Source organism: Xenopus tropicalis, chromosome 8 (genome assembly GCF_000004195.4).
Source record: "Xenopus tropicalis strain Nigerian chromosome 8, UCB_Xtro_10.0, whole genome shotgun sequence".
NCBI lineage: Eukaryota > Metazoa > Chordata > Amphibia > Anura > Pipidae > Xenopus > Xenopus tropicalis.
Window position 1 is genome coordinate 4,420,185 of NC_030684.2, and position 24,156 is coordinate 4,444,340.

Sequence of the window (24,156 nt, forward strand, 5' to 3'; positions counted from 1 at the left end):
TTGATCTTATCCTTGTATGAAGGCCATACACAGTCCATGGGAGACCTTTAAAGTAAGTCCAGGCCATCTTTGGTAGATGCTACCCAACAAATTGTCCTTCAGCTCTTGTTAAACCAATACTCTCAACACCAGCCTCCACTGAACAAGAGAACCAGTCGGAACTACCAATCACTCTTTATCTCAATGGCTCTTTTATATTTACTGTACTGCTGTATGGAACGGTTTTTGACTTATTTATCTGAGAGAGGTTCATTTTTGACATTGGCTTATAAATTCCTACTTCTTTTTCAGAACTATTTCAGAGATGCCTGGAATGTGTTCGACTTTGTTACAGTGCTGGGAAGTATCACTGATATTTTAGTTACAGAGATTGCGGTAAGTACTGTGAGGGTCATCCAGCGGGTAATATTCATATATCCAAAGAGAACGGTTTTTCATAGAACAGACCAGCCACTAGCAGTTTGGATTCTCTGAAATGATAAGTGCTTCAGAATTTCTTACTTCTGTGTACAGGATTTTTATTGGCTGTTAAAAGAGAGTCTTACAAAGATGTATTAGGAACAACATTGGGCAAACATGGTAAGATCCACTTGTTTGACAAGGTCACCATACCAGGCGATCTTTACCCGATTTAGCCACCAACACCAGGAAAAGAACCCTATCAACATGTTGATGCCATGCTTTCAAACTTGTCCCATCATATCTGGCTGAATTTCTAACAGATATTGATCAGGTAGGACCTCCAATGGGCTTCTTACACAGGCCAATTTGGCAGCTTTTATCAGCCTGTTTATGGTCGTTGGTCCTTTATTAATGCTTCTACAATTTGTCCTATTTAGATAAAATGAAGGTTGACTATGAAATGATCTTGACCTTTTTGATAGGCTTCCGTTCTGTCAAGGTGGAAAAAGCCATCTGGGCTTTATTTCCCAAAGATGGGTATGCCCGTATGTGGTCCTCTTTATAAAAAGACTCTTCCTTGTTACTTTTGACGTGACAAGGCTGAGTTTCCCAGCCCTGAAGGAGGCCATATACACAAAGACCTAGTTATTGGCTGTTTATCCAATACCAGTGGTGTCTGTGCTTTGATTTATCTGAATGTTCTGCCCTCAGACCATATATCAGATCACATTTGTTGCCATATATAGAGCAATCAGTCATCAGTTTGGTAGTTGAATAGCATGGTTACAGGAATCTCATCATCTATATATCTGTCAAAACCCCATGAATTTAGGGATGTCTCCTGCTTTTGTGGCTAACGACTGCCAACTCAAAAAAAAAATTGTTCCTAGTAAAATAAAAAATAAATCAAGATCTGAAGGCCAAAGGAATGATCAACACATTTTGTATTTTTTATGTATACAATTTGGGGCAATTGTGTTTCCTGGGTTGGAAAAGTAGACTTTTTTTAACCATGTAGTTTTTGTGTTTCTTCAGTTAGATCCTTGTTTTCCTTTTGATCTTAATTGGAAGGCATTGAGCTAAGATGGTAATGAAGCAGAGTGAAATGAGTAATCTGGATAATTATTGACAATTATTTGGAAACGGTTGAGTAAAATCAGCAGTTGCTTTACACGAGTTATTTTTAGTAGATGAGCCATTGATGGCGATGGCCTGTTGGCTTCCATTCTTGATCATACTTAACCACTAACCATTCTATATCACTGAGATATAGAAATACATATTCTAACTTGAAAGCCCCAATGCATTGAGCCGCGATGCATTGTAAATCTCTGCCACCGGTATGGCTAAAGAGGAAGTCTCACCGTGTTATAGAGTTCTCCAATCACCAGTGGTCTGCCTTTCCTTGGAGATGCCAAGGTCACAGATTGAGGTTTGAAGACCAATATGTGACCTTTGAGACCAATGTCTTCCACAGACCATTACCCTTACACATGGATACGTCTCCAGATACATTTGAAACAATTTTGAAACTTTCTCCCAGGAATGGCAGATCCGTTCTTATTAAAAAAAACACAAGAGCTCTACAATGAGAAGAGGTGGAACTTCCACTTTAACTTCTGTTGCTGTTGAATTACTTTGATCCATATGTGTATGTGCAATTGTGCCGTAGTTTTCGTGTTTGTTGATTTCCTCTTTTGTGTGTTTCACGGCCTGCCGACCCATGCCACCTAATCAACATACAATGCGGAACCCCCCAAAAATATATCCAATCCAAAACCTTCTGTCTCTGTATGTTGTATTACCTGCAATACCTGTGTACTGTGTACCACCAAACCCACACATGACAACATCACATCTAGGACACGGTTGGTTCTGTTAAGGTTTTTTTAACCTTTTATCGCTGCCTTCCCTTCTTTTATTTTGCTTGTACCTCAAAGGTTGTGGGTTATGCAGAGCATTCCCTGAGCATTAAGTGATGCTGAGCGATTCTGGGATAGACAACTGGAGATTTGGACCGATTTTGACATTACTATTCTCTTTTGAGTTTTACTTGGATTATATATTTCAAATGTGGCCTTCAAATTAGGATGGGCCTTCACTTTTGCACACAGTTAATGCCGGACCACCTTTAAAAGCCATTAAACCATTTACTCAGCTTCTGAAGAAGAAGAAGACTCCATCGGTCATGGTCCATAAGGAACGCTCAGCACACGTTTTCTCAGGAAGCTAATCCATGCCTGACTTTTCACCAAGGGTGGGGGGGGGTTAAGAACCAGAGCTCACTGTATATTGATATCATCATGTGTTCATTAACCAGAAGTTCCACCTCTACCACTTCTCTTTGGTATGACCCAGTTTTACGTTATTCAGACCCAAGACAGGTAGACGTTCATCTACCATGTCATTGTTCAACTATGTAGACCATATCCTGGATATGTTTTCTTTCATACTTGCTTATGATAATCTAGTCTCGTTCCCTAGCCAAACGATTTAATCCTCTTTAAGTTGTTTTGGTCTCGTGAACACATTAAGATTTCATGATATGTGAGCAGGGATTTTGGTTCCTTTTGCATGTTGTAACAGCTGCCATGCATGATGCAAAAATAATGGGTGAAATTAGGGGGGAATGTGGCACCAAACTATATAGGATGGCAATGGGGCCTGGTAATTTCTGGCAGAAAGCTGCTATTAGCCATCAGTTCATAGTAGACCATCCTCATAGTTGCGTCCTTCTTGTAAACGTTCCACTCAACAAAACGTTCTTGATATGGCCCAGAAACAGACACTGCCTTTACCATAAGCTGTGACAATATATTTTTTTAAATTCATACAACTGTTTTATTTCAATAAAATAAGGGTCAACGGGTAGGTGGGGTGGACATCATGAGCTGCTGCTCCTCAGAATAAGGCTTGGGATGGCAACTGAGTACACTGGCTCCCTTGTTAATACCCAACATTTTTTTAGACCTTCAATGCCCGGAATGGCCTAAAGTCCCCCTGTTCCATTCGACTAATGACTAATGTTCCATTCAAGAGTCCAAGAAATCCTGTAGGCATTAAAGTATTCATCCACCGCATCACCCATTTGTAGAATCTCAACACTAATAATCACCTTCTTCTCTTACTCTTCTTCATGTGTTTGTTGCCTGCTTCTCAGATCTTGCCGTTCTTTCTGCATATGCTGAGCTTATGTATTAAAAACTCAACTCAAACAAAGCAGCAAAGATAAATGGAGTTCTGGTTGGGTGGGGTGTAGATCAATGAATGACGAAGCATGCGGAAATGGTGAGCATGGGGGGTGTTAAACTAAGAAAGAGGAGTTGGACGCAATCAGCGCTCAAGTGCTTTCTTGAGCATAACAGACTAAAATATGATCAAACAGAAATGAGTCCTCAAGTCACAACCAATGTCCTCAGTTCTCTTGAATGTTTTTGGCTAAGGGAAAAACCGTAGTGGACCTATTGCTCTCCTGATGTCCCTCAGAGAGAAAGTGACAACAAAATGTATTGCATGTGTTTGGTTTATCCTACTCCCCGATGGTTTCTGAGATGTAAACAGCTGCAAGTTTCATGCTTGAGAATGGAATGGGCTGGGCTTGGCTTGTTTTATTATTTTTTTTTTTTATTGCAGCAAGATGTTCTGAGAAATGGTGGCTTTGTAGCGATTAAATAAATCTGGGACAACCTAATATAACACTTCCCTCTGTCACAGGAAAACTTCATCAACTTGAGCTTCCTGCGGCTATTCCGAGCCGCCCGACTGATCAAATTGCTACGGCAAGGTTATACCATACGAATCCTTCTCTGGACCTTCGTGCAGTCTTTTAAGGTAAGGAAGATCCTTTTCCACCTTCAATGTGATAAAATGGCTCTCGGGGGGGGGGGGGGAAAGTGTTTGGGAAAACCAAAAAGGTGACGGAAGTTGAAGAGATGAACATTCTGTTGACTTTCTGTTGACTTGTTGAGCATCATGAAGAAATGAGTCAATCATTTAATACACAGCTTTATTTTTCTGTCCCCAGGCCTTGCCATACGTCTGCCTCCTGATCGCCATGTTGTTCTTCATCTACGCCATCATCGGGATGCAGGTACTATTTGGCCAATTGTTTCATGAGGACATATGGGTATTTTCAATTATTTGCCTTGATTTTATTGACCAATGGGATTAATGAATCCTGTGTTTGTTGTCTTGACTTTGTATATATTGGTTATTGGTTTGGCTGCATTGCGAGTGCCCTCAAAAAATTTCACAAAAAAAAAAAGACGTGGGCAACCAAAAGATCGTGAAATAAATGCGTTTCACAAATGTTATGGCGAAGCGAAACGGGACAGATTCGCTCATCACTAATAATTAATGGTTTCCCAAGGGAAAGCCTTCCAAAGCAACATACAGGTATTGGACCCCTTATCTGGAAACCCGTTATCCAGAAAGCTCCCAATGACGAAAAGCCCGTCTCCCATAGACTCCATTTTAATCAAATAATTCAGAATTTTAAAACTGATTTTCTTTTTTCTATGTAGAAATAAAACAGTACCTGTACTTGATCCCAACTAAGATATAATTACCCCTTATTGGGGGCAGAACAGCCCTATTGGGTTTATTTAATGGTTAAATGATTCCCTTTTCTCTATAATAATAAAACAGTACCTGTACTTGATCCCAACTAAGATATAATTACCCCTTATTGGGGGCAGAACAGCCCTATTGGGTTTATTTAATGGTTAAATGATTCCCTTTTCTCTGTAATAATAAAACAGTACCTGTACTTGATCCCAACTAAGATATAATTACCCCTTATTGGGGCAGAACAGCCCTATTGGGTTTATTTAATGGTTAAATGATTCCCTTTTCTCTGTAATAATAAAACAGTACCTGTACTTGATCCCAACTAAGATATAATTACCCCTTATTGGGGCAGAACAGCCCTATTGGGTTTATTTAATGGTTAAATGATTCCCTTTTCTCTGTAATAATAAAACAGTACCTGTATTTGATCCCAACTAAGATATAATTACCCCTTATTGGGGCAGAACAGCCCTATTGGGTTTGATTAATGGTTAAATGATTCCCTTTTCTCTGTAATAATAAAACAGTACCTGTACTTGATCCCAACTAAGATATAATTACCCCTTATTGGGTGCAAAACAATTCTATGGGGTTTAATTAATGTTTTATTGATTTTTTAGTAGACTTAAGGTTATTGAGATCCAAATTACAGAAAGACCCTTATCCGGAATACCCTTGGTCCCGAGAATTCTGGATAATACCTATACCTGTATAACCTTCTAAGATTATAGTTAATTGATGTAGTTCATGAATCTATTCTTATATATGTTGACCTTTGCCTCGTGTCTAGGTGTTTGGAAACATTGCACTGTCCGACGATAGCTCTATAAACCGACACAACAACTTCCGTACCTTCTTCCAAGCACTGATGCTCCTCTTCAGGTATCTCCTGTCCTTCTGTCTACACCTTCTACTCTCCCTCACCCTACTTGGTGGTGGTAGCTCTTCATATCTGTTGCCTATCTTCCTTCAAGGAGTGCCACCGGTGAGGGCTGGCATGAAATCATGCTGTCTTGCCTCAGTAACCGCCCCTGTGACCCTCGCTCCGGCAACACCAAAGAAGAATGTGGCAGCGACTTCGCATATTTCTATTTTGTCTCTTTCATCTTCCTGTGCTCTTTCCTGGTGAGTAAAGCCGGCCATACACGGTCAGATTTTAGTCTTCTTCTGACGAACGTTCGGAAGACAAACTGTAGGGTAAAGGCTTTAACAAACAAACGGGAGGATGTTCTGAACATGAAATAGTTGGCAGGCACCAATCGTACCAAAAAGAATCCCCTTGTTGGACCCTTAAGGAAATCGGCAGATACTCAATACATGCACAGATTTTATCACTAGCCAACCAGAATTTTCGAATCTGGCCAATCACTTAAGCAACAGATCACCATGGTAAGAACGTTATTGGGACGATAATTCGGAGCCCTCACACGGCCCGAAATTCGGTTTTACAAGATTTTATCGGTACTTGTATACAGGGCTGCCAGGAGAAATCACGGGGCCCCCCTTCTCCCACATCCCCCAATGGCCCCTCCCATCAGTACAAAAGACACACAGACATTGGTAGCCAGGGACCCCCTAAAACATTGGAGGTCCTCCCCCAGTGTACTCATACTATGGTCCCCTCTCTGCTTCTTCCTGCTCCCCCACTGCTTCTTCCCTGAAACACTAGTGACCAGGGCCCCCTAAAACATTGGTAGCCAGGGACCCCCTAAAACTTTGGTGGTCCTCCCCCCAGTGTACTCATACTATGGCCCCCTCCCCACTTCTTCCTGGTCCCCCACTGCTTCTTCCCTGAAACATTGGTGACCAGGGCCCCCTAAAACATTGGTAGCCAGGGACCCCCTAAAACATTGGTGGTCCTCCCCCAGTGTACTCATACTATGGCCCCCTCCCTGCTTCTTCCTGCTCCCCCACTGCTTCTTCCCTGAAACATTGGTAGCCAGGGACCCCCTAAAACATTGGTGGTCCTCCCCCAGTGTACTCATACTATGGCCCCCTCCCTGCTTCTTCCTGCTCCCCCACTGCTTCTTCCCTGAAACATTGTTAGCCAGGGACCCCCTAAAACATTGGTGGTCCTCCCCCAGTGTACTCATACTATGGCCCCCCCCCCCCCGCTTCTTCCTGCTCCCCCACTGCTTCTTCCCTAAAACTTTGGTGACCAGGGCCCTCTAAAACATTGGTTAGCCAGGGACCCCCTAGAACACTGGTGGTCCTCCCCAGTGTACTCATACTATGGCCCCCTCCCTGCTTCTTCCTGCTCCCCCACTGCTTCTTCCCTGAAGCACTGGTGACCAGGGCCCCCTAAAACATTGGTAGCCAGGGACCCCCTAAAACATTGGTGGTCCTCCCCCCAGTGTACTCATACTATGGCCCCCTCCCTGCTTCTTCCTGCTCCCCCACTGCTTCTTCCCTGAAACATTGGTAGCCAGGGACCCCCTAAAACATTGGTGGTCCTCCCCCAGTGTACTCATACTATGGCCCCCCCCCGCTTCTTCCTGCTCCCCCACTGCTTCTTCCCTAAAACTTTGGTGACCAGGGCCCTCTAAAACATTGGTAGCCAGGGACCCCCTAAAACATTGGTGGTCCTCCCCCAGTGTACTCATACTATGGCCCCCTCCCTGCTTCTTCCTGCTCCCCCACTGTGTCTTCCCGCTCCTCCCTGTGTCCCAGAATTGATTAAAAGTTAACCCCCGATGGTGGCCCTGTGTGTATAGCCAGCTTAAGGATATTGGGATAAGGTGGGAGCTCCATGTCTATTTTAATGAAAAGGGAACATAAGTGAGTTATAGAGCTGACCAATTGTTGGGCAAATAAGAAACTACTACTACTATTATGGCAAATCGAATGTCCCCTGAGGCAATTGGCACGCAGAGGCCTCATTAAATTTAGCTTAGTAACCAAATAAAATTTGGCTTTTGCTTTAGAACCTTCTTAACCATCACAGTTACCCTTCTGCATAACTCAGTTAGTAACTATTGTCAACATTTATTGTAACCGAGTAGCAAAGATGCTGCTTGTTTACTCCTCTTTGGCACTCGCAAAGTTAAAAGTTCCCAGAAGCCCAAAGTCATTACGGTGATTCCTTCAACAATCCAGCAGATGCATCGGAGCAGTAATTGGGTCCTACTGGGATTTACTTACCTTGCATGGTTCTAATTTTGTAGGGTGCATTAATCTTTTCCTGTCATTGTTTCAAGATCCGAACCCCCCTGTCCCTCGAAAGCTCATGTTTCTGTTCATTGGTTCCTGCCCCAGGAGACTTATTTACCTTTTCTCAAGCACTAACGTTCCAACGTTTTGCCAAGATTCATACGGGCTCAGCAGTTTGGACAGTTTTGTTGCAATGCGTATCTTTACGTACCGGATGGGGGATATGTATTGCAGCCTTTACCTCGTTATCCAACAAAGATCAGGAAGGTTCTACAGCGGCCTTCAGAAAATAGCTGAAATTGTCCGTAGTCGTTTAGTTCGAATTGCGAGGGAAGAACCGAGCCATCCTAACAGTATCGAGCTCTTCATGTTCAGAATTCCACCAATAGAATCAGAACAGAAGGCAAAGTTTTGGCCTCGAACCCTAGTCAGACTGGGTATATATATATAAATGAAGAACATAGTGCCGCACACACAGGGACTTTAAAAAAGAACAAAAAATCTTTATTAATCCAATGTTGCGAACACTAAGGGGCTGGTTTACTAATCCACGAATCCGAATTCCGAATGGGAAAAAATCGGATTGGAAACGAACATTTTGCGACTTTTTGCGTATTTTTTGAGATTTTTTCGTAGCCGTTCCGACTTGCGCGAATTGTCGCGACTTTTTCGCATTGAGCGCTAGTAAACGGCGGGTAAACCTTTCCGATTCTTTCGCAGCGCCTACTAAAAAGTCGCGACAATTTGCGCAAGTCGTAACGGCTACGAAAAAGTCGTGACAATTTACGAAAAAATCGCAAAATACCGAAAAAATGCATTCGGACGCTTTCGATCCGTTCGAGGATTAGTATATCGGCCCCTAAATGTGTTCTTCTTCAGGGACAAACCCTGAAGAACACATTCAGTGTTAGAAACGTTGGATTAATAAAGATTTTTTGTTCTTTTTGAATGTCCCTGTGTGTGCGGCACTATGTTCTTCATTTCTATAAACTCCTGGCCAGCACCTGGGGCAGTTGATTGTTTGTAGGGAGTGCTCTTTTTGTTTCTTTTATATATATATATATCTCACTATATGGAGAGTCGGTGTTTATCATTCCTGATTCAATTGCCAGAAATTACTTTCATTATTTGTTCTGCCTTTTTATTTTCCACTCATTCTTCCTACTGAATTATCTTCTGTTGGTTCTTACTACTTCACTATACTATCCGATTTTCCTATCTTCCCAATTTCACTCATTATTCCTTATGTATTGCCTATTTCTTTTTCCCCCACACTTAAACCTTATCCTTCTTTTTCTTTTCTCTCTTCTTCTGCTGTCTTTACCTATCTGCTTTCCTTTCTATGTTTTTTTCTATTCCACAATCTGTTTCTCTCTGTTCTTCAACTCATTCTTTCCACTGTTATCCATTACCATCCTCTTTCATATGTTCTTCCATTCTTCTATTGCTTAACTTCTTCTTCCAAAGTTACTTCTTCCAAATCTACTCAATTTCTTTTTTTTAATCATTCTTCCCTATTCTCCCTTCTTCTTCTTTTACAATCCCTTTCTTTTATTATTATTATTATTATTAACGTTTGTTTATAAAGTGCCAACATATTCCGCAGCTCTGTTTTGTGATCATTCTTCTTCTCGACAGTCCCTTTACCTTGTATTTCTTCTCTTCTTCCCAATATATTCCTTTCTTCTTCTACCTATTAATACCATATATTCTCCACTTTACCAACCCGTAAATTCTTCTGCTCATTCTTCCCCATCTACCACCCTTTCCCTTTTTGATCATCCCTTTCTATACAATTTCATATCTCTAATTTCATCCACTCTTCTTTATATATTTCTTTCCCTCTTCTTCTATTTAGTTCTCAATCTCTATTAACAATCTTCTCCATCATCCTCAATTTTATTGCCTTCTTTCTTCATAATATACTTTCTATTGAATCTTCTCTGCCCCCTGTTCTCCATCTGAGAGTATTGCCTTCCTTGCCACTCAAGTTCTTCCACATCACTTCAATTTCTATCTTTATTTACCTTACTACATTGCTCAATCTTCTCCTATCTTTACTACCTTTGATAGATGCTGAATCTTTTTGTTGCTGTCATTATGGATAATTTTGAGTATCTGACGAGAGACTCTTCCATCCTGGGACCACATCATCTTGATGAGTTTATCAGAGTCTGGGCAGAGTATGATCCGGCTGCTTGGTATGTAACCGAAGTTTTCATGTGTTAATTAATTATAGTACATTGATTTAATCACAAGACGAATGTATGTTTGATCTATTCAACATTACCTGGCAGGGGACTGACAAAAGGTAGAGTAAAATTACACCGTACGTTAGCTTAAACTGTTATGTTGGATAACGACGGATCATTCAGAAAATCCAAACAATTTACTTATATTTTGTACCTTTATTACATACATTTCTTTTAAAATGGTGTTATTTAGTTAACCGGCATTAGTCTGCAGTTTTGCACCACTGTGTTCTGTTATTTCTTTACCCTGGGCTTGGGTTATTAGTGGAAATGTTGTTGGGACCACTGGCAGCTGATACGTATGGATTTCGAAGATTACAGTAGAGTGGAGGTTATAATAAAATCTCGATGTTTAATTTCTGTACTGGAACCCGCCACTATCTGCCTTTCATCACGTGGCATGGATATCAAGGAAGATTAGCAAGAAGGGGTCGCTTTTAGAGAACATCTAGACATCAAAGGGAAAGCTTTGACCTCTTTTGACCCAATGTGCTGTTCTTTTTCTAGCTGCCGAATTCACTATAAGGATATGTACAATTTATTGCGTGTAATTGCCCCTCCGCTGGGGCTGGGGAAACGCTGCCCATCGCGGGTGGCTTACAAGGTTTGCAACCTAATGCAAGTTTGCATCCATGCCAAGCTGGGCTTGGGGCTGTAGAGGAAAAGGGCTGTGCCTGCATGGGTATGTGAGGCCAGCATTGCCCTCTCTCACCTCATCATGCTTTTACCCCTTACCCATAAAGGGGCACAGGTAGCTTCACCAAAAGATCCTGGAAGCTCACTGCGGGAATAAAGAAGTTAGTGGGGGATATAAGATTGGGAGGTGATGATTAAGAAACCCTGCACTTCACTCTTTATCTTTAGTGAGGCTACTTGCCACCCCTTGCTAAGCATGATGAAAGTTTATTCCCTTCAATCCCATGGAATGCAACTAAAAGGATTTGGAATTGAAGGGTTTAAACGGGTGCCCCATCTGGCAAGGGACCAAGAGACATGTGAATGTCACCTGTGCTCTACTGTGCCAGAATTCAGGGGTCACCTCCCTCCTGGATGGTCAAGGCCAACCTTGCCAGGCTTCTGTCTCAGCCAACCACCATGAACAGAAGACAAGCAGTTGTCATCTCCCGTCTACCCCATAACCTTCACCCACCTAAACAATACAAAAACATACCTGTGGTTCGGGGACAGGACTGTACATGTTCAGGCTAATCAGATATGTTTTTTTTGTCTGTTTTCCTCCCATTCTTCCATCCCCTGCTCGGCATCCATTTCTCTTCTTCTCAATTTCAATTCTTTTCTTACAATTGTTACTCTTCTTCTCATCTCATGCTGTTATTTCTTCTGAAACATGCTATTATTCCCCTTTAATGTACAATTTTTGTTTTATCTTATCTTGTCCCTTGATTTCCACCCCCACTTTTCCTTGTCCGCCTACACATTTCATCTGCTTGCCATTATTCTTTTTTCACACTTTACATTTTTTTGCCATTGCCCCATACCTTGTATTATTTTATTCTGCCTTTAAACCTTGGCTCTTCCATTGGCCTACACATTACCCTTTCATGGTTTACTCTTGCCCAACTATTCCTATTTATTATTTGCATCTGGTCATCTTCCTGTTTTCTCTTCTCTACTGTTGTCTCTACCTTTTTCCTGTTCTTTACCATCACTCATCGTCTGCCCTCTTGTCCCTTCCTGTTTCCTGTTCTTTACCATCGCTCATTGTGTGCCCCCTTGTCCCTTCCTGTTTCCTGTTCTTTACCATTGTTCATTGTGTGCCCCCTTGTCTCTTCCTGTTTCCTGTTCTTTACCATTACTCATTGTGTGCCCCCATGTCCCTTCCTGTTTCCTGTTCTTTACCATCGCTCATTGTGTGCCCCCTTGTCCCTTCCTGTTTCCTGTTCTTTACCATTGTTCATTGTGTGCCCCCTTGTCTCTTCCTGTTTCCTGTTCTTTACCATCGCTCATTGTGTGCCCCCTTGTCCCTTCCTGTTTCCTGTTCTTTACCATTGTTCATTGTGTGCCCCCTTGTCTCTTCCTGTTTCCTGTTCTTTACCATCGCTCATTGTGTGCCCCCTTGTCCCTTCCTGTTTCCTGTTCTTTACCATTGTTCATTGTGTGCCCCCTTGTCCCTTCCTGTTTCCTGTTCTTTACCATCGCTCATTGTGTGACCCCTTGTCTCTTCCTGTTTCCTGTTCTTTACCATCGCTCATTGTGTTGACCCCTTGTCTCTTCCTGTTTCCTGTTCTTTACCATCATCTTTCATCCCTTTTCCTTTGTCTTTGTTGCTACATCTATGCCCCAACCATCCCCTCCCACCTTTCTGCCGCTGCAGTGGGCGCATTGGTTACACTGACATGTACGAGATGCTGCGACACATGCCCCCTCCCCTTGGTCTGGGGAAGAAATGCCCTGCACGTGTGGCATATAAGGTAGAACAGCCGTGTCGCTCTTCACCAGTAACTCAGCTTCACTGGTACCCTTCTCCTGTCTCTGTACTGTGCCTGTACCGTGCTGTGTATTTTTTCCCTCTGATACCTGGCCTTCTCTTTGTTTCTTCTCCGCCTTGCCCAGTCAAGCCCTATCTATGGAGTCACTCGCCCTGTTTAAGCAGAACTTGCCAACTGCAGGTTTATAAACTCCTACCGCTGATGGAACTTTCAAATCCCATTGAGCTCCACCCAGTCATGGCTGGAGGGATCTCATGTCTTTAAGTGTTCCCTGTAAAGGGACAGTGAGTGCTCCCCATGAGCCTTTTATTGTCCATTTCTTCTAATGTCTCTTGCAGAGGAACCTCTTACGACTCCCACAATAAATGCCTCTTGACTGCATGTTCTCCTTTGCATGACAACTTGCATTTCTTTTTTTTTTTCGTTTTCAGTGCATGTTTGTTATGTAGCTGGATGTCTATGAATGTATACTTCTTCGGAATTGCACTCTTTATATTCCCTTTACTTTTAATTTCTTAAAAATGTCTGTTGTTCTCTTGGGTTGTGTCTTCGATACGACTGCAAAAATCCAGGGGAAAAACAGTCCATGGAACGGTCTGATATCTTGTTGACTTTGAGCATGATTATTTGTATCTGCTTTATTGAGTCCATGATCATTCATGAGTGGTGGTTCTCATCCAGTTGCTCCAGATGCCCAATGAAAAGGTTTCCATATCTACGATACATATCCATCCCTAGATTGCCTTCTCCTCGTACCACCATGAAGCCCACACATTTCTCACATGTTTATATTACTTCTATATGAAATTCCATTGAGGTTGGGTTCATACTCTAATGACCTTTGGAATTTTAAGTGGTAGTTAACGTTTCTCCAAAATATAAGGAGCTGTCTTTAGAAAAGCCATCCGCCGTAGTCCCTAAAGACCAACAAATTTTAGTTGGGGAGTGATGCTAACTTCATCACCCTACTGCCTGTGCTATATCATTGATGGTTCTATTTCTATTTAATACAAACACAAAAGGAGGCCAACAAATTTCCAGTTCTTATTTTTACTGGCATATATCCAGTTGGAACATTTCAGCTGGGTGAAATTTGTGACTATACTCCTAAAACAAATGCTGAAGAACATCTGAATAAGCTACTGGAGTGTGTTTTAGTGATACAGTTGGTATAAAATCAGCGTCGGGGAGTCATTTGAAGGAATTCAAACAGATTTTTGTTTGAAGGCATCATCATGAACATCTGGTTGAGAGCCATTTTCATGATTAGGTCTGGAAATTGTCAAACTTGATTTTCAACCTGATCTTTTTTTTATAGCGCCTCGTAAGGATGAATATGCCTATTTCTGACACAGACCTGACTGTTCATTTCACCTCGACTTTGATGGCATTGATTCGAACCGCTCTGGATATTAAATTGGCTTCAGGTGGGCCTCTCTGATCCCGCTTTACGTTTCTATTTGTATGAAGAGTGTTAACAGACCAAATCATATATTTCTTCCTCTTTAAGGTGGAATTAAACAACATGAATGTGATGCTGAACTGAGGAAAGAAGTCTCATCTGTGTGGCCCAACCTCTCTCAGAAGACTCTGGATCTTCTGGTACCACCTCATAAGCGTAAGTCGACTCATTCTTCTCCTTTTCTTCTTAAAGCTCCTGTTCCTTGCAAATATTTTTAATCACAACCTATGCACCCCTCAACCTAGGCCCCTCTGGGCTTTCTTTGTTCATAGTATCTATGCATTGGCTGATTGTACAGTGTGTGCTGTTTTTTCACTTATTTCAATGACCTGCCATGCCTTGCAGCCGATGAACTGACTGTTGGGAAGGTCTACGCTGCCCTAATGATCTTTGACTTCTACAAGCAGAATAAAAACAACCGTGATCAATCCCACCCACAGTCTGGTGTCCTTTCTCAGGTAACAACTAACTGGATGTGGTCTTTAGCCTGATTGGGTTAGGTCTGAAGTAATATATGAGTCTGAAGGCTAACTTTAGATATATAGTGGTATGGCGTAGGAAAACTTTGCCTAGCTGGTGGCATCATGGATTCTCATGGAATGTCTTTGTGTGTTACAGACTGGTACAGTCTCCCTTTTCCAGCCGTTGAAAGCTACTTTGGAACCATTTGGAAATTCCAAAATGTTTATCCGTCAGAAGAGCTCAGCTTCTTTGAACAACGGTGGTTTGGTGTAAGTTCTCCATGTTACCCACTTTCTTCATCGTACAGGTGAAGACAAGGCTTTACGACAACTTAACGCTGCCTCCGTTTTTTCAGGCCAGATCAAGATATGGGTATTCGAGAGTCAAGTTCTTGGGGAACCCAACCTGCTACAGATCCCTTTTCTACTCCGAGGAGCACAGCCTTCCAGAGAGGTCACTCAGAGGAGATCCATGCACAAAGAAATGGCAAACAGGTAAACACATTTTTTCTCTACCTCTGCCTTTAATTGAATTCGAACAAGAGATAATGATCTCTGTATAAACAAGCCCAAACCTCTTCTGAGCAGCCAGTGTCTCAAGTACTATATTCTTTCCAATTGATAGTAACATTTGAGGGCATGCTTATTGTGTAATAACAATAGATCCTACTCTATATACCTTAAATGCCTTTACCCTATTCACGTGTAACATGCACATATCTCTTCAGTCTGTAGAGATGAAGCAAATCGGACAGACTCTGTCTAATGGAGGAGAACACCCTACGGGCTTGGAGTCTCAGGGTCGTGCAGTTTCCATGCCACGGCTAGCAGCTGAAACCCACGTGAGTCCAAATCAAAAGAAAAGAGCTTGAAACATCTGTTAGGCACTCAACTTGACAGACATATGAGCCCCAGATGTTTCACAAGCCAACAGACACAAGTTATGTACAGAAAGTTATGATGTGATGGACAATTAACAAATACCTATGACATTTGTCAGCACAAGCACACAGATTTTGGCATGTGTTGAGAAACATGGGCTAATATGATGTGGTTAAGTGTGCGAAATACACAACATACATGTCAAGACAGTTAAGTTTGAAAAGATGGGATCACTATGGATCCTAGTGCATAGAAGATGAATAAATGAAGCCATCACAAACCTTGATGTTTCCAAAGTCATAGAAAAGAACAGGTTAGGTTAGAGTGGACCCACAATGGATCTTGACATATAAAGAGCCTTAGGAATAACTAAGGGAACCTTTGAGGAACCCTTATATAAACCTACTATGAACCTTGATGAATGGAAGAACTATAAGGGGAGAAAGAATATTGGTCATGTACCTGGTGGAAGATGGACACTGGTCTACAACATGCGGGGTGCTGAACACATATTTATGCTCAATTCTGACGTGTATTTTCCCTTTTTTCAACCAATTCCTTACCTGCTCCTCGAATTCCATTTCCATTCCATTTTCCATCTATCCCATGTGACCCTCTTGTCCATCTCTGCTCTGATTTCAATTTGTCTTTATGTTGGTCTTGTGGTTCTGTCTTTCTCTGTACCCCTTCCTGACTTTCCTTTATACCTACCCCTTGCCTCTTCCCTGTTCTCCCCTTGCCCTTCTCCCGTCCTCCATGCTGTCTGCCGCTGGTCTACCGTGATGCCGTTTGAACCGCTTCACCTGTCTGTCTCTCATCAGCCGAGAAGCCGTGCTCCTTCCCCCGGAAATGGTTACCTTCCCGTATGTAGCCTTGTTAATTTTACATGACTTACCAACAGCAAGCCACATATTGGGCTACATTGGGTCCTTGTATTGACGCCTGTGGGTTGGGAAAGAAGCGTAGTACAATTTGATATAGCAGGATCTCCCTGTAGTTGCCATTTGTCCATCTACCTGTTTTACCCTGCCCATAGAGATCAATACACTCAGAAATACCCCCTGTGGCTTCTTAATTATTACTAAGCCCCACCCCCATCAGACCATGGGAAAAAGAACAGTCTAGAACAGTGGTTCTAAACCTTCCTAATGCCGCGACCCTTTATTACAGTTCCTCATGTTGTGGTGACCCCCAACTATAAAACTATTCCTAAGACCATCGGAAACATGTGTTTTCCGATGGTCTTAGGCGACCCCTGTGAAAGAGTCGTTTGACCCCCAAAGGGGTCCCGACCCACAGATTGAGAACCGCTGGCCTAGAAGCAAGAGGCACAGTGAGGTAGTTCCCAGAACTACTGGGAAAGATTAGCTTTACTTACCTGGAGTGTTCTAATGGAGCTAATAAAAAGAAGCCTTTATATGTCTTTGGGCTGAGACCTCCCTAAGATCATAGCAAGTTTATAGATCTAGGAATGTCAGCCATACAGACACAGTTCCATAAATGTCTGACAGTAGATGCGTTTTCACCCTAACTAACCTTCAAGCTGGGCTTTCAGATGGATTTAGAAGAACAAACTGCACACTGTCCAATTCTTATCCTCAAAGAAGGTGTTTATTTTTGAATTCTTGGCTTGGTGGCTTGTTTCAGCCGCATTCAGCCAACTTTCTTCATGATTCTTTTGATCCCCAACTTTTTACTCTTGTATGAGGCTCATGGGTAAAAAAAGGTTGGGGACGTCTGCCTTAGGCAGTAGGGCAGTGGTTTTCAACCTTCCTAATGCCGCGACCCTTTAATACAGTTCCTCATGTTGTGGTGACCCCCAACCATAAAATTGTTCCTAAGACCATCGGAAATGTGTTTTCCAATGGTCTTAAGCAACCCCTGTGAAAGGGTCGTTTGACCCCCAAAGAGGTCCCAACCCACAGGGCAAAGCTGGACCAGGACCTTCTAGCAAATGTTGGCTTATATAGTTTGCTCACTATGGGGGCTGTAATGTGTTGAAGAGAGAAGGGTAACAACAGATGAGTGTTAGGAGAGAAGAGGACAGAAAATCAATGCTGAGCAGGTAAACCAAAATTGGGCTCCATTACTGGGTAATGTGGCTGTAAAGGGATCGTTATCCTACTGTTAGATATTGATTTACTAATTCCAGCCCACCATTGTGAGTTATGGGCTTCTGTGTTTGCTGAGTCCTTGAGTCCCATCCAACATCGAGGTGTTTATTTCCAGAGAAATACAAAGGAGACATGTCTTGGAAGCCTCAATGAAACTAAATCATGCCAGTTTGCAGTAGGGCACAGCTGTGAAAAGAATTTATGATCCAGTAGGACTTGGGGGACTTTTTATCCCCATGCCAAGTAAGAAGGGCAACAATAATAGCAGAAAAAAAAGACAACAAGGCCACACTTTTTGGTACAGAACCTTGAAGAAAAGTCAAGCTAAGTTTCAGCCTTGAGGTTATGAAGATATGGATTGTCAGCACATGACAAGGTCAAATACAGTTTGATGGGGAAAATGTCTATTTGAATTTCCCCGTAGACCACGATGCTGAAATGCAGAACTTATATGTTTTTCCCATGAAATTTATTATGGCCAATCATTTTATACACAGTACTAGTTACACCAGTGATCCCCAACCAGTGGCTCGGGGGCAACATGTTGCTCCTCAACCCCTTGGATGTTGCTCTCAGTGCCCCCAAACCAGGGAGTTATTTTTGAATTCCTGACTTGGCGGCAGCTTTTGGTTGACTAAAAACAAGATTTCCTACCAAATAAAGCCCCCTGTAAGCTGATAGGGTGCATAGAGGCTGCCTAATAGCCATTCTTGGTCCTTAGGATGGTTGTGTTGCTCTCAAGTCTTTTTACATTTGACTGTGGCTCATGAGTAAGAAAGGTTGGGGACCCCTGAGTTACAAAGTCCAAATGTGGCAAAAACAACTGCTTGGATGGCCTAGTTGAAGGTTAAACAGCATTCTAAAGCAGGCCAAGACTGGACAAAGAGCTGCTTGTTTGGTAGCTTCTTGCCTAGCTTTGGAACACCGTTGATGCCATATTGTTCAGTTGGTGTTAATTTCATGGTTACATTGTTCACATGGTGAGATTCTTTTTCTTTTCTTTAACTGGGGGTATCCACAGTCGATTCCTGATACCAGTCCAATGAAGCGGTCGGTTTCCACCCTGACTCCGCCACAGCGAGCACAGCTGTACGAATACTCTCTAGAAAGGGTACCACCCGAGCGCACCCACCAACACCATCACCGTTGCCACCGGCGGAAGGAGAGAAAGCAAAAATCTACAGAGAGATCACCACAAAGTGAAGATGCAGGTAATGAAACAATGAGCTTCTCACAGACCGGTGACCCAAATATATAGATACTATCTTATGGCCTGGTTCTTGTTTTACAGATGCCCCCACCAGGGACAGGAAACACGAAAGAGGACGATCCCAAGAAAGGAAACAGCAGCCTCCATCTTCGTCGGAGAAACAGCGCTTCTACTCCTGTGACCGATACGGAAGCCGCGACTCCGGGCACCCTCGTCAATGTGATCACAGCCGGGCAACGTCGCCTAGTGCGGGACAAGACCACAGCACGCACAGACAGGTAGAGAACGTATTCTGCGAGCGTAATGTAACATCCTCAAGTGTCCAGCAGAGGGCAGCAGCAAACCACATGCTGAACTCTAGCTAGAATTTTTTTCGGCAGGCAAATTTTTTTTTTCTCGTAAAACTGCATCAAAAATTCACCACGACAAAAATTTTTAGCAGTTTTGTGATTTTTTTTTTCGGTGAAGCAAAACAGGACAGATTTGCTCATTGCTACTACATATATGTTACCCAGAATTCTGTTCTTTGATGTTTCGCTGTGTGTATTTGGCATTGTCTGATGTGCTTTTTTCTTACCTTCTTTACAATTAGGGGAGTGGTTCAGCCAGTGGAAGTCCACGACTCACCAGTTCAGGTGCTAGCACCCCGTGCCGGGGGATCCGGAGGCAACTCCCCCAGACTCCTCTTACTCCTCGGCCCAGTGTTACATACCGGACAGCTCACTCCTCCCCTGTGCACTTTGGGGGGCCTGCTTATTCCCCAGGGCGTCTAAGTCGGGGTTTATCAGAGCACAACACTCTACTGTACAGCGATTCCCCCAGCCACTCAGCCTGCACTGTTACTCGCATTGGGTCTGACCCCTACTTAGGACCACGCCAGGATAGCGACAGTTACTGTCCTTTGTCAGAGGAGACATTAACCTTCGAGGAAGCCTTGGCCAGCAATTCTGGACGTTCATCCCGGACTTCCTATGTGTCTTCTCTGACCTCACATTCACACCAGCTCTGCAGGGTACCAAATGGTTACCACTATACCCTGGGGCTTAGCACTGGGCCCGCCACAGCTCCAAGAGGCCGAAGCTACTACCATGAAGCAGATGAGGATGACTGGTGCTAGCACAGGGACCCACAACATGTTCCCACTCTTACCTCTGCTTCAGAGGAAAGTGAAAGAAGCACGGGGGAGGGTCAAAGATGGGGGTCGGTTGCCCGAGTCATTACTGATGAGTTTTATCATCAGCCGGCGCTTAAGTCGCCATGACAACAAAGCGTGGTACGCGGGAGCAGAGGCATCCATCTTGGAAGAACTCTGAGCATGGGGCGACTGCAGGAAGTGAACAAGCTCAGGATTACAGGAAGCGGAAATGGGGGCAGCTGACTATAGGATGTGCTTTGAAACATCTCATCACAAAGCTTCATTTTGTTCAGTGGGGTGGGCGAGCAAAGATGGCAGTTTCCTCTCTTATTTTTGTGGCAGGACACCCAAACTGCCGAGGGTATGAAGTTGAAGAGTAGAAATGGAGACGGTAGGTGAGAGCAGCAAGGTGAAGGCCATACAGCATCAACGTTTTATCCAATCACCGTAAAGAAAATATCAGGGTTAGATTCTATTGCTTTGCTTCCATCTCTGTACATATCCGACGCCAATAACCACACATCCCAACGGCAGAACATTGACTTCTGCTCACCTTGTTCTCACACACTCGGCTTGCAGTCGCAGACACATGGCCAAGCTATCCCAGTGCCTCATCCACACAAACGGCCATAAAACTCATGTCGCTGTTGTGTTTTCATAGCAACTTGCAAGAATCTAGGGCTCTTCCTTCATTCTGTCCTGTAGAATTGTTTCCAAGTCTCTCTGCTACACAACCATGAAAGCCGAACGGACCGCTCAGGTTCTGTTCTTGATCTGCTTATGGCTGCTCCGCCAGATTGATCTCATTTACAGATACCTGGGGATAACCGTTTGCCGATTACACTGGAGGTCTTCGAATGCCATTACTACATACATTGAGATATTTGTGACGTGTGTCTCTAAAGCTTGATTGTCCATTGACCATTGTTCTTAATCCGAAAGAAGCCTTGCCTTCTTATGGGATAGCATACAGTTTGGTTATGCATTGGTCCAAACATGCATGTAGTTGGTTGCACATTGTGGGAACATCAGCGTTTAAGCTGTGTTATATTTTGTGTGTGTGTGTGTGTGTGTTGTAGTTCCAGTTTGAAATGTATTACTAATGTGCACAGGGAGTCTTCCCTAAGCTGCTTCTTTACATAGTCTTCATGCCAGTCTACCGAACTGTTAGACTCTAACCATTTAAACCTTTTTTTTGATTCTACTAAGGGTGTAAAGCTGTCAGCCTGCCATCCTAACGAGACCCTTGATTAATGCCCAGGGTGAGAGTCTTGCCCACTTCTCTAGAAGTCCAGCTGTAGAGAGAGATGTCTAACTTTTAAATGTTTTCTGTGCCATTCAGTCATAGAGGCAACGAGCTCTCTGCCCCAGTGCCAAATTTTTTTTGGAGCCTTGTGGACCTGCCGTTGACAGACTGTGCCAATCTCTACAAGCCCAGGGTACTCCTTTTACGCATACTTGTTTCAGAATAGCTTGGGCGGTACACCTGTCCCATGGCAATAAGGCACTCCATGACTGCGAACGTCTCGTAGAGCCGCGTGGCCTTTACATGAATATGTAGCATTATATTCTTCATATCAAGCACAATGTGATAAAGATTTATGGTAAAGCATGACGATATATCGGCAGTGTTGCATTTATTCTTTACAGTGCATATAACTATACTTTTAAGGGCAAAAGCTGATTTTCCAAAGACATCATTGTCGGCAGTAGAACCTACTGTAGGTGACCACTATAGCCCCGACTATTTTTACTCTGTTGGGCTTGAGAGGGGATTTCTCGAGTGCCCACATTGGATGTGGTCATGAATACCTACATCTTCCACTGATTCATGATAGTGTTGCCATAGCAGTAGGGGAAGGTTTGGTGCCTGCTGTTGTGACGTTTATAAGACCCTGTTAGTATTGTATTTTCAGCACAACGTTATTAGGTGAGCGGGGTGAGTAGAAGCCTCAGATTTTACAAGAGATGTATATTTTTCTTTCCAAGTGAATGATCAGAAGTGGCATTGGCTTCAGCGGAGGGATCATAATAGTGTCTCGTGGGTGGGCTGACACGCCAAGCACAATCGTTGAGTGCGCGCTCCTTTGGTTTGGCTTTGAAATTTATCGTGAACGGATACAAGCAAGGGGGTAACTTTACGTGTGAGGGTCAATGTGCAGCCTGCGCATTTCGCGCCTCTTTTTCCCAGCATGGCTTCTGTCTCATTTCACTGCTAAGTGCCTATATTTCGGAGACGATGGTTTGCTGAAAGAGCAAAGCTCTTGTAAACGGAGAGGCACCTTTTTTTGGAAGCCATCTCCAGTTTTCTGTCCCTTGGAAACCATGAGAGCTTCACTCATCTAACTCCACGGCTGGCCATGTGATATGCTTACGTCACATGACTCGCCGCGCATTCATTTCACAATTGTTCCACCCTCCATGTTTTATATTGTCATAGAACTCTATTTAAGTGCTACAGGGTTATAAATGTAATTAACGTTTATATATTAGAGTTTCATAAATAAAAAGCAACGATGTATGTTTATTGCCCAACAAAACCAAGTTGATATGGGCCTAGTCAACACTCCGGTGTTCAAGTAACCGAGTTGTAATGTACTTAGTCCAACAGGACCATCCTATTGACCGTACCGACAATCTAGTCCTTAAATTTAAAGACAGGCTTTGCCAAGGGTCATAGTTGGCCTTTCACTGGAGATCTCTCAATACAAGAAAACTCTTTTTGTTCCATACAACACAATAAGAAGGCAATCTACACCCAGCTATTTTATGTCATAATCTCATCACCGGTCATGAGAGATCGTGAAATTGGGGGAATGTTGAACCTGTTGAGGTACAATGCACTTTTCTTGGTACCTGATTGGACGTTGGTAGAGTTGACCTGTACATATTATAGAGTAGGCTCGTCGGGTCCTTCATATTTTACAGTTCTCTTTAGAACTACAGAGGACCCCGCCCCCCCCCCCCCAGTGCTTTGACTTCGGGTAGCACATAGGCATGCAAAAAATTTTTTTGTTTTCTATGGATAATTTTAATGATGTTTTTCACTTAATTTTGCTTGGTGGCTCAGCATCGATCACCCCAATCCCATCGCCCTTCCATAAACGAGGCAGAGTTGCATGAGTTTTGAATTGTATCGGCCATATCGAAACAAATCTCTGCCTTGTCCATAGTCACTTCTAATTGGCTGGGCTCTTTTTGATCCTTAATACCTTTCTGTTAAGGGTGACGTCAGCCTATCTTCTTGCTGTGTCTCGATATATATATAATCATATATATGTGCACACTTTACTACTATCAAAAACCACACACAAAAATATCTTGGGAAAAAAAAAAATCACCCGTCTTACTACAAAGAGTAACCTCTATTTAAGTACCCCCCACCTTCCCTTTGTACATCGTCAGACACATCATTAATTTGCAAAAATGCCGGGCATTTCTTCCTAACCTTAACCCTAAGGGATATATGCATGCTTATTTTTTATTTATTTTTTTCATTTACAATATTCTCCTGTATGTTTGGGTTATCGAGAGTCCGAGATTTAATTCAAAAAGTTGTGGATTTTCGTACAAAGAGAGTCGAAGGAATCTCTATAAAGGTGGAGGGGAGGTTGTCCTCTGTCTCTCTTAGACACCCGTAGTCATATGTTAGATCAGAGGAGCAAAGGACGTTTGGTTGTTTCATTGTTTCGGGGGCCAACGTGAACTCTCCGACCTTCAAAGCCCTGTGCCTCTTGCCCCCCCCCATTTTCCCTCTGCGTTCAAAAAGATTGGTACTCTCCCTTTAGGGGGCTATGCAACGAGGAACAAGAGGAACCAAGTACTCAGCACCCTTTCTACACACACTGTAAGCTTTATCTGCTGGACCCTCCCGTTCCAAGGCTTCAGGATCAACGCGACCAAATGTTTTCTATGGTTTTTTTTCCCTTAAAAACGAAGAGGCACAACTTCCACGTTTTAAAGAAAAAAAAAAAGTAAAATGTTTAAAAAAAAAAAAAAACAAACCAAAAAACTATTTAACGACAACGAACAAAATTAAAATGTGCAAGAAGCATGGAATTTTCATTCA

General features: G+C 42.9%; 1 protein-coding gene across 1 annotated transcript in view; it reads left to right on the forward strand.

Annotated features, from left to right (window-relative positions):
- Nucleotides 1-24,156, forward strand: part of cacna1b (calcium voltage-gated channel subunit alpha1 B) — a 130,836-nt gene extending 106,680 nt beyond the window's left edge. Inside the window, exons 33-50 of the mRNA XM_031891027.1 lie at nt 292-375; nt 2,265-2,270; nt 4,117-4,233; nt 4,427-4,492; nt 5,762-5,853; nt 5,946-6,096; nt 10,195-10,322; nt 10,881-10,977; nt 14,142-14,250; nt 14,334-14,441; nt 14,631-14,743; nt 14,904-15,016; nt 15,103-15,241; nt 15,475-15,588; nt 16,450-16,491; nt 18,764-18,953; nt 19,034-19,230; nt 19,545-24,156. Of these exons, the coding sequence (XP_031746887.1) occupies nt 292-375; nt 2,265-2,270; nt 4,117-4,233; nt 4,427-4,492; nt 5,762-5,853; nt 5,946-6,096; nt 10,195-10,322; nt 10,881-10,977; nt 14,142-14,250; nt 14,334-14,441; nt 14,631-14,743; nt 14,904-15,016; nt 15,103-15,241; nt 15,475-15,588; nt 16,450-16,491; nt 18,764-18,953; nt 19,034-19,230; nt 19,545-20,069 (2,391 nt within the window). The 3' untranslated portion in view covers nt 20,070-24,156. The remainder of the gene's footprint in view (nt 1-291; nt 376-2,264; nt 2,271-4,116; nt 4,234-4,426; nt 4,493-5,761; nt 5,854-5,945; nt 6,097-10,194; nt 10,323-10,880; nt 10,978-14,141; nt 14,251-14,333; nt 14,442-14,630; nt 14,744-14,903; nt 15,017-15,102; nt 15,242-15,474; nt 15,589-16,449; nt 16,492-18,763; nt 18,954-19,033; nt 19,231-19,544) is intronic.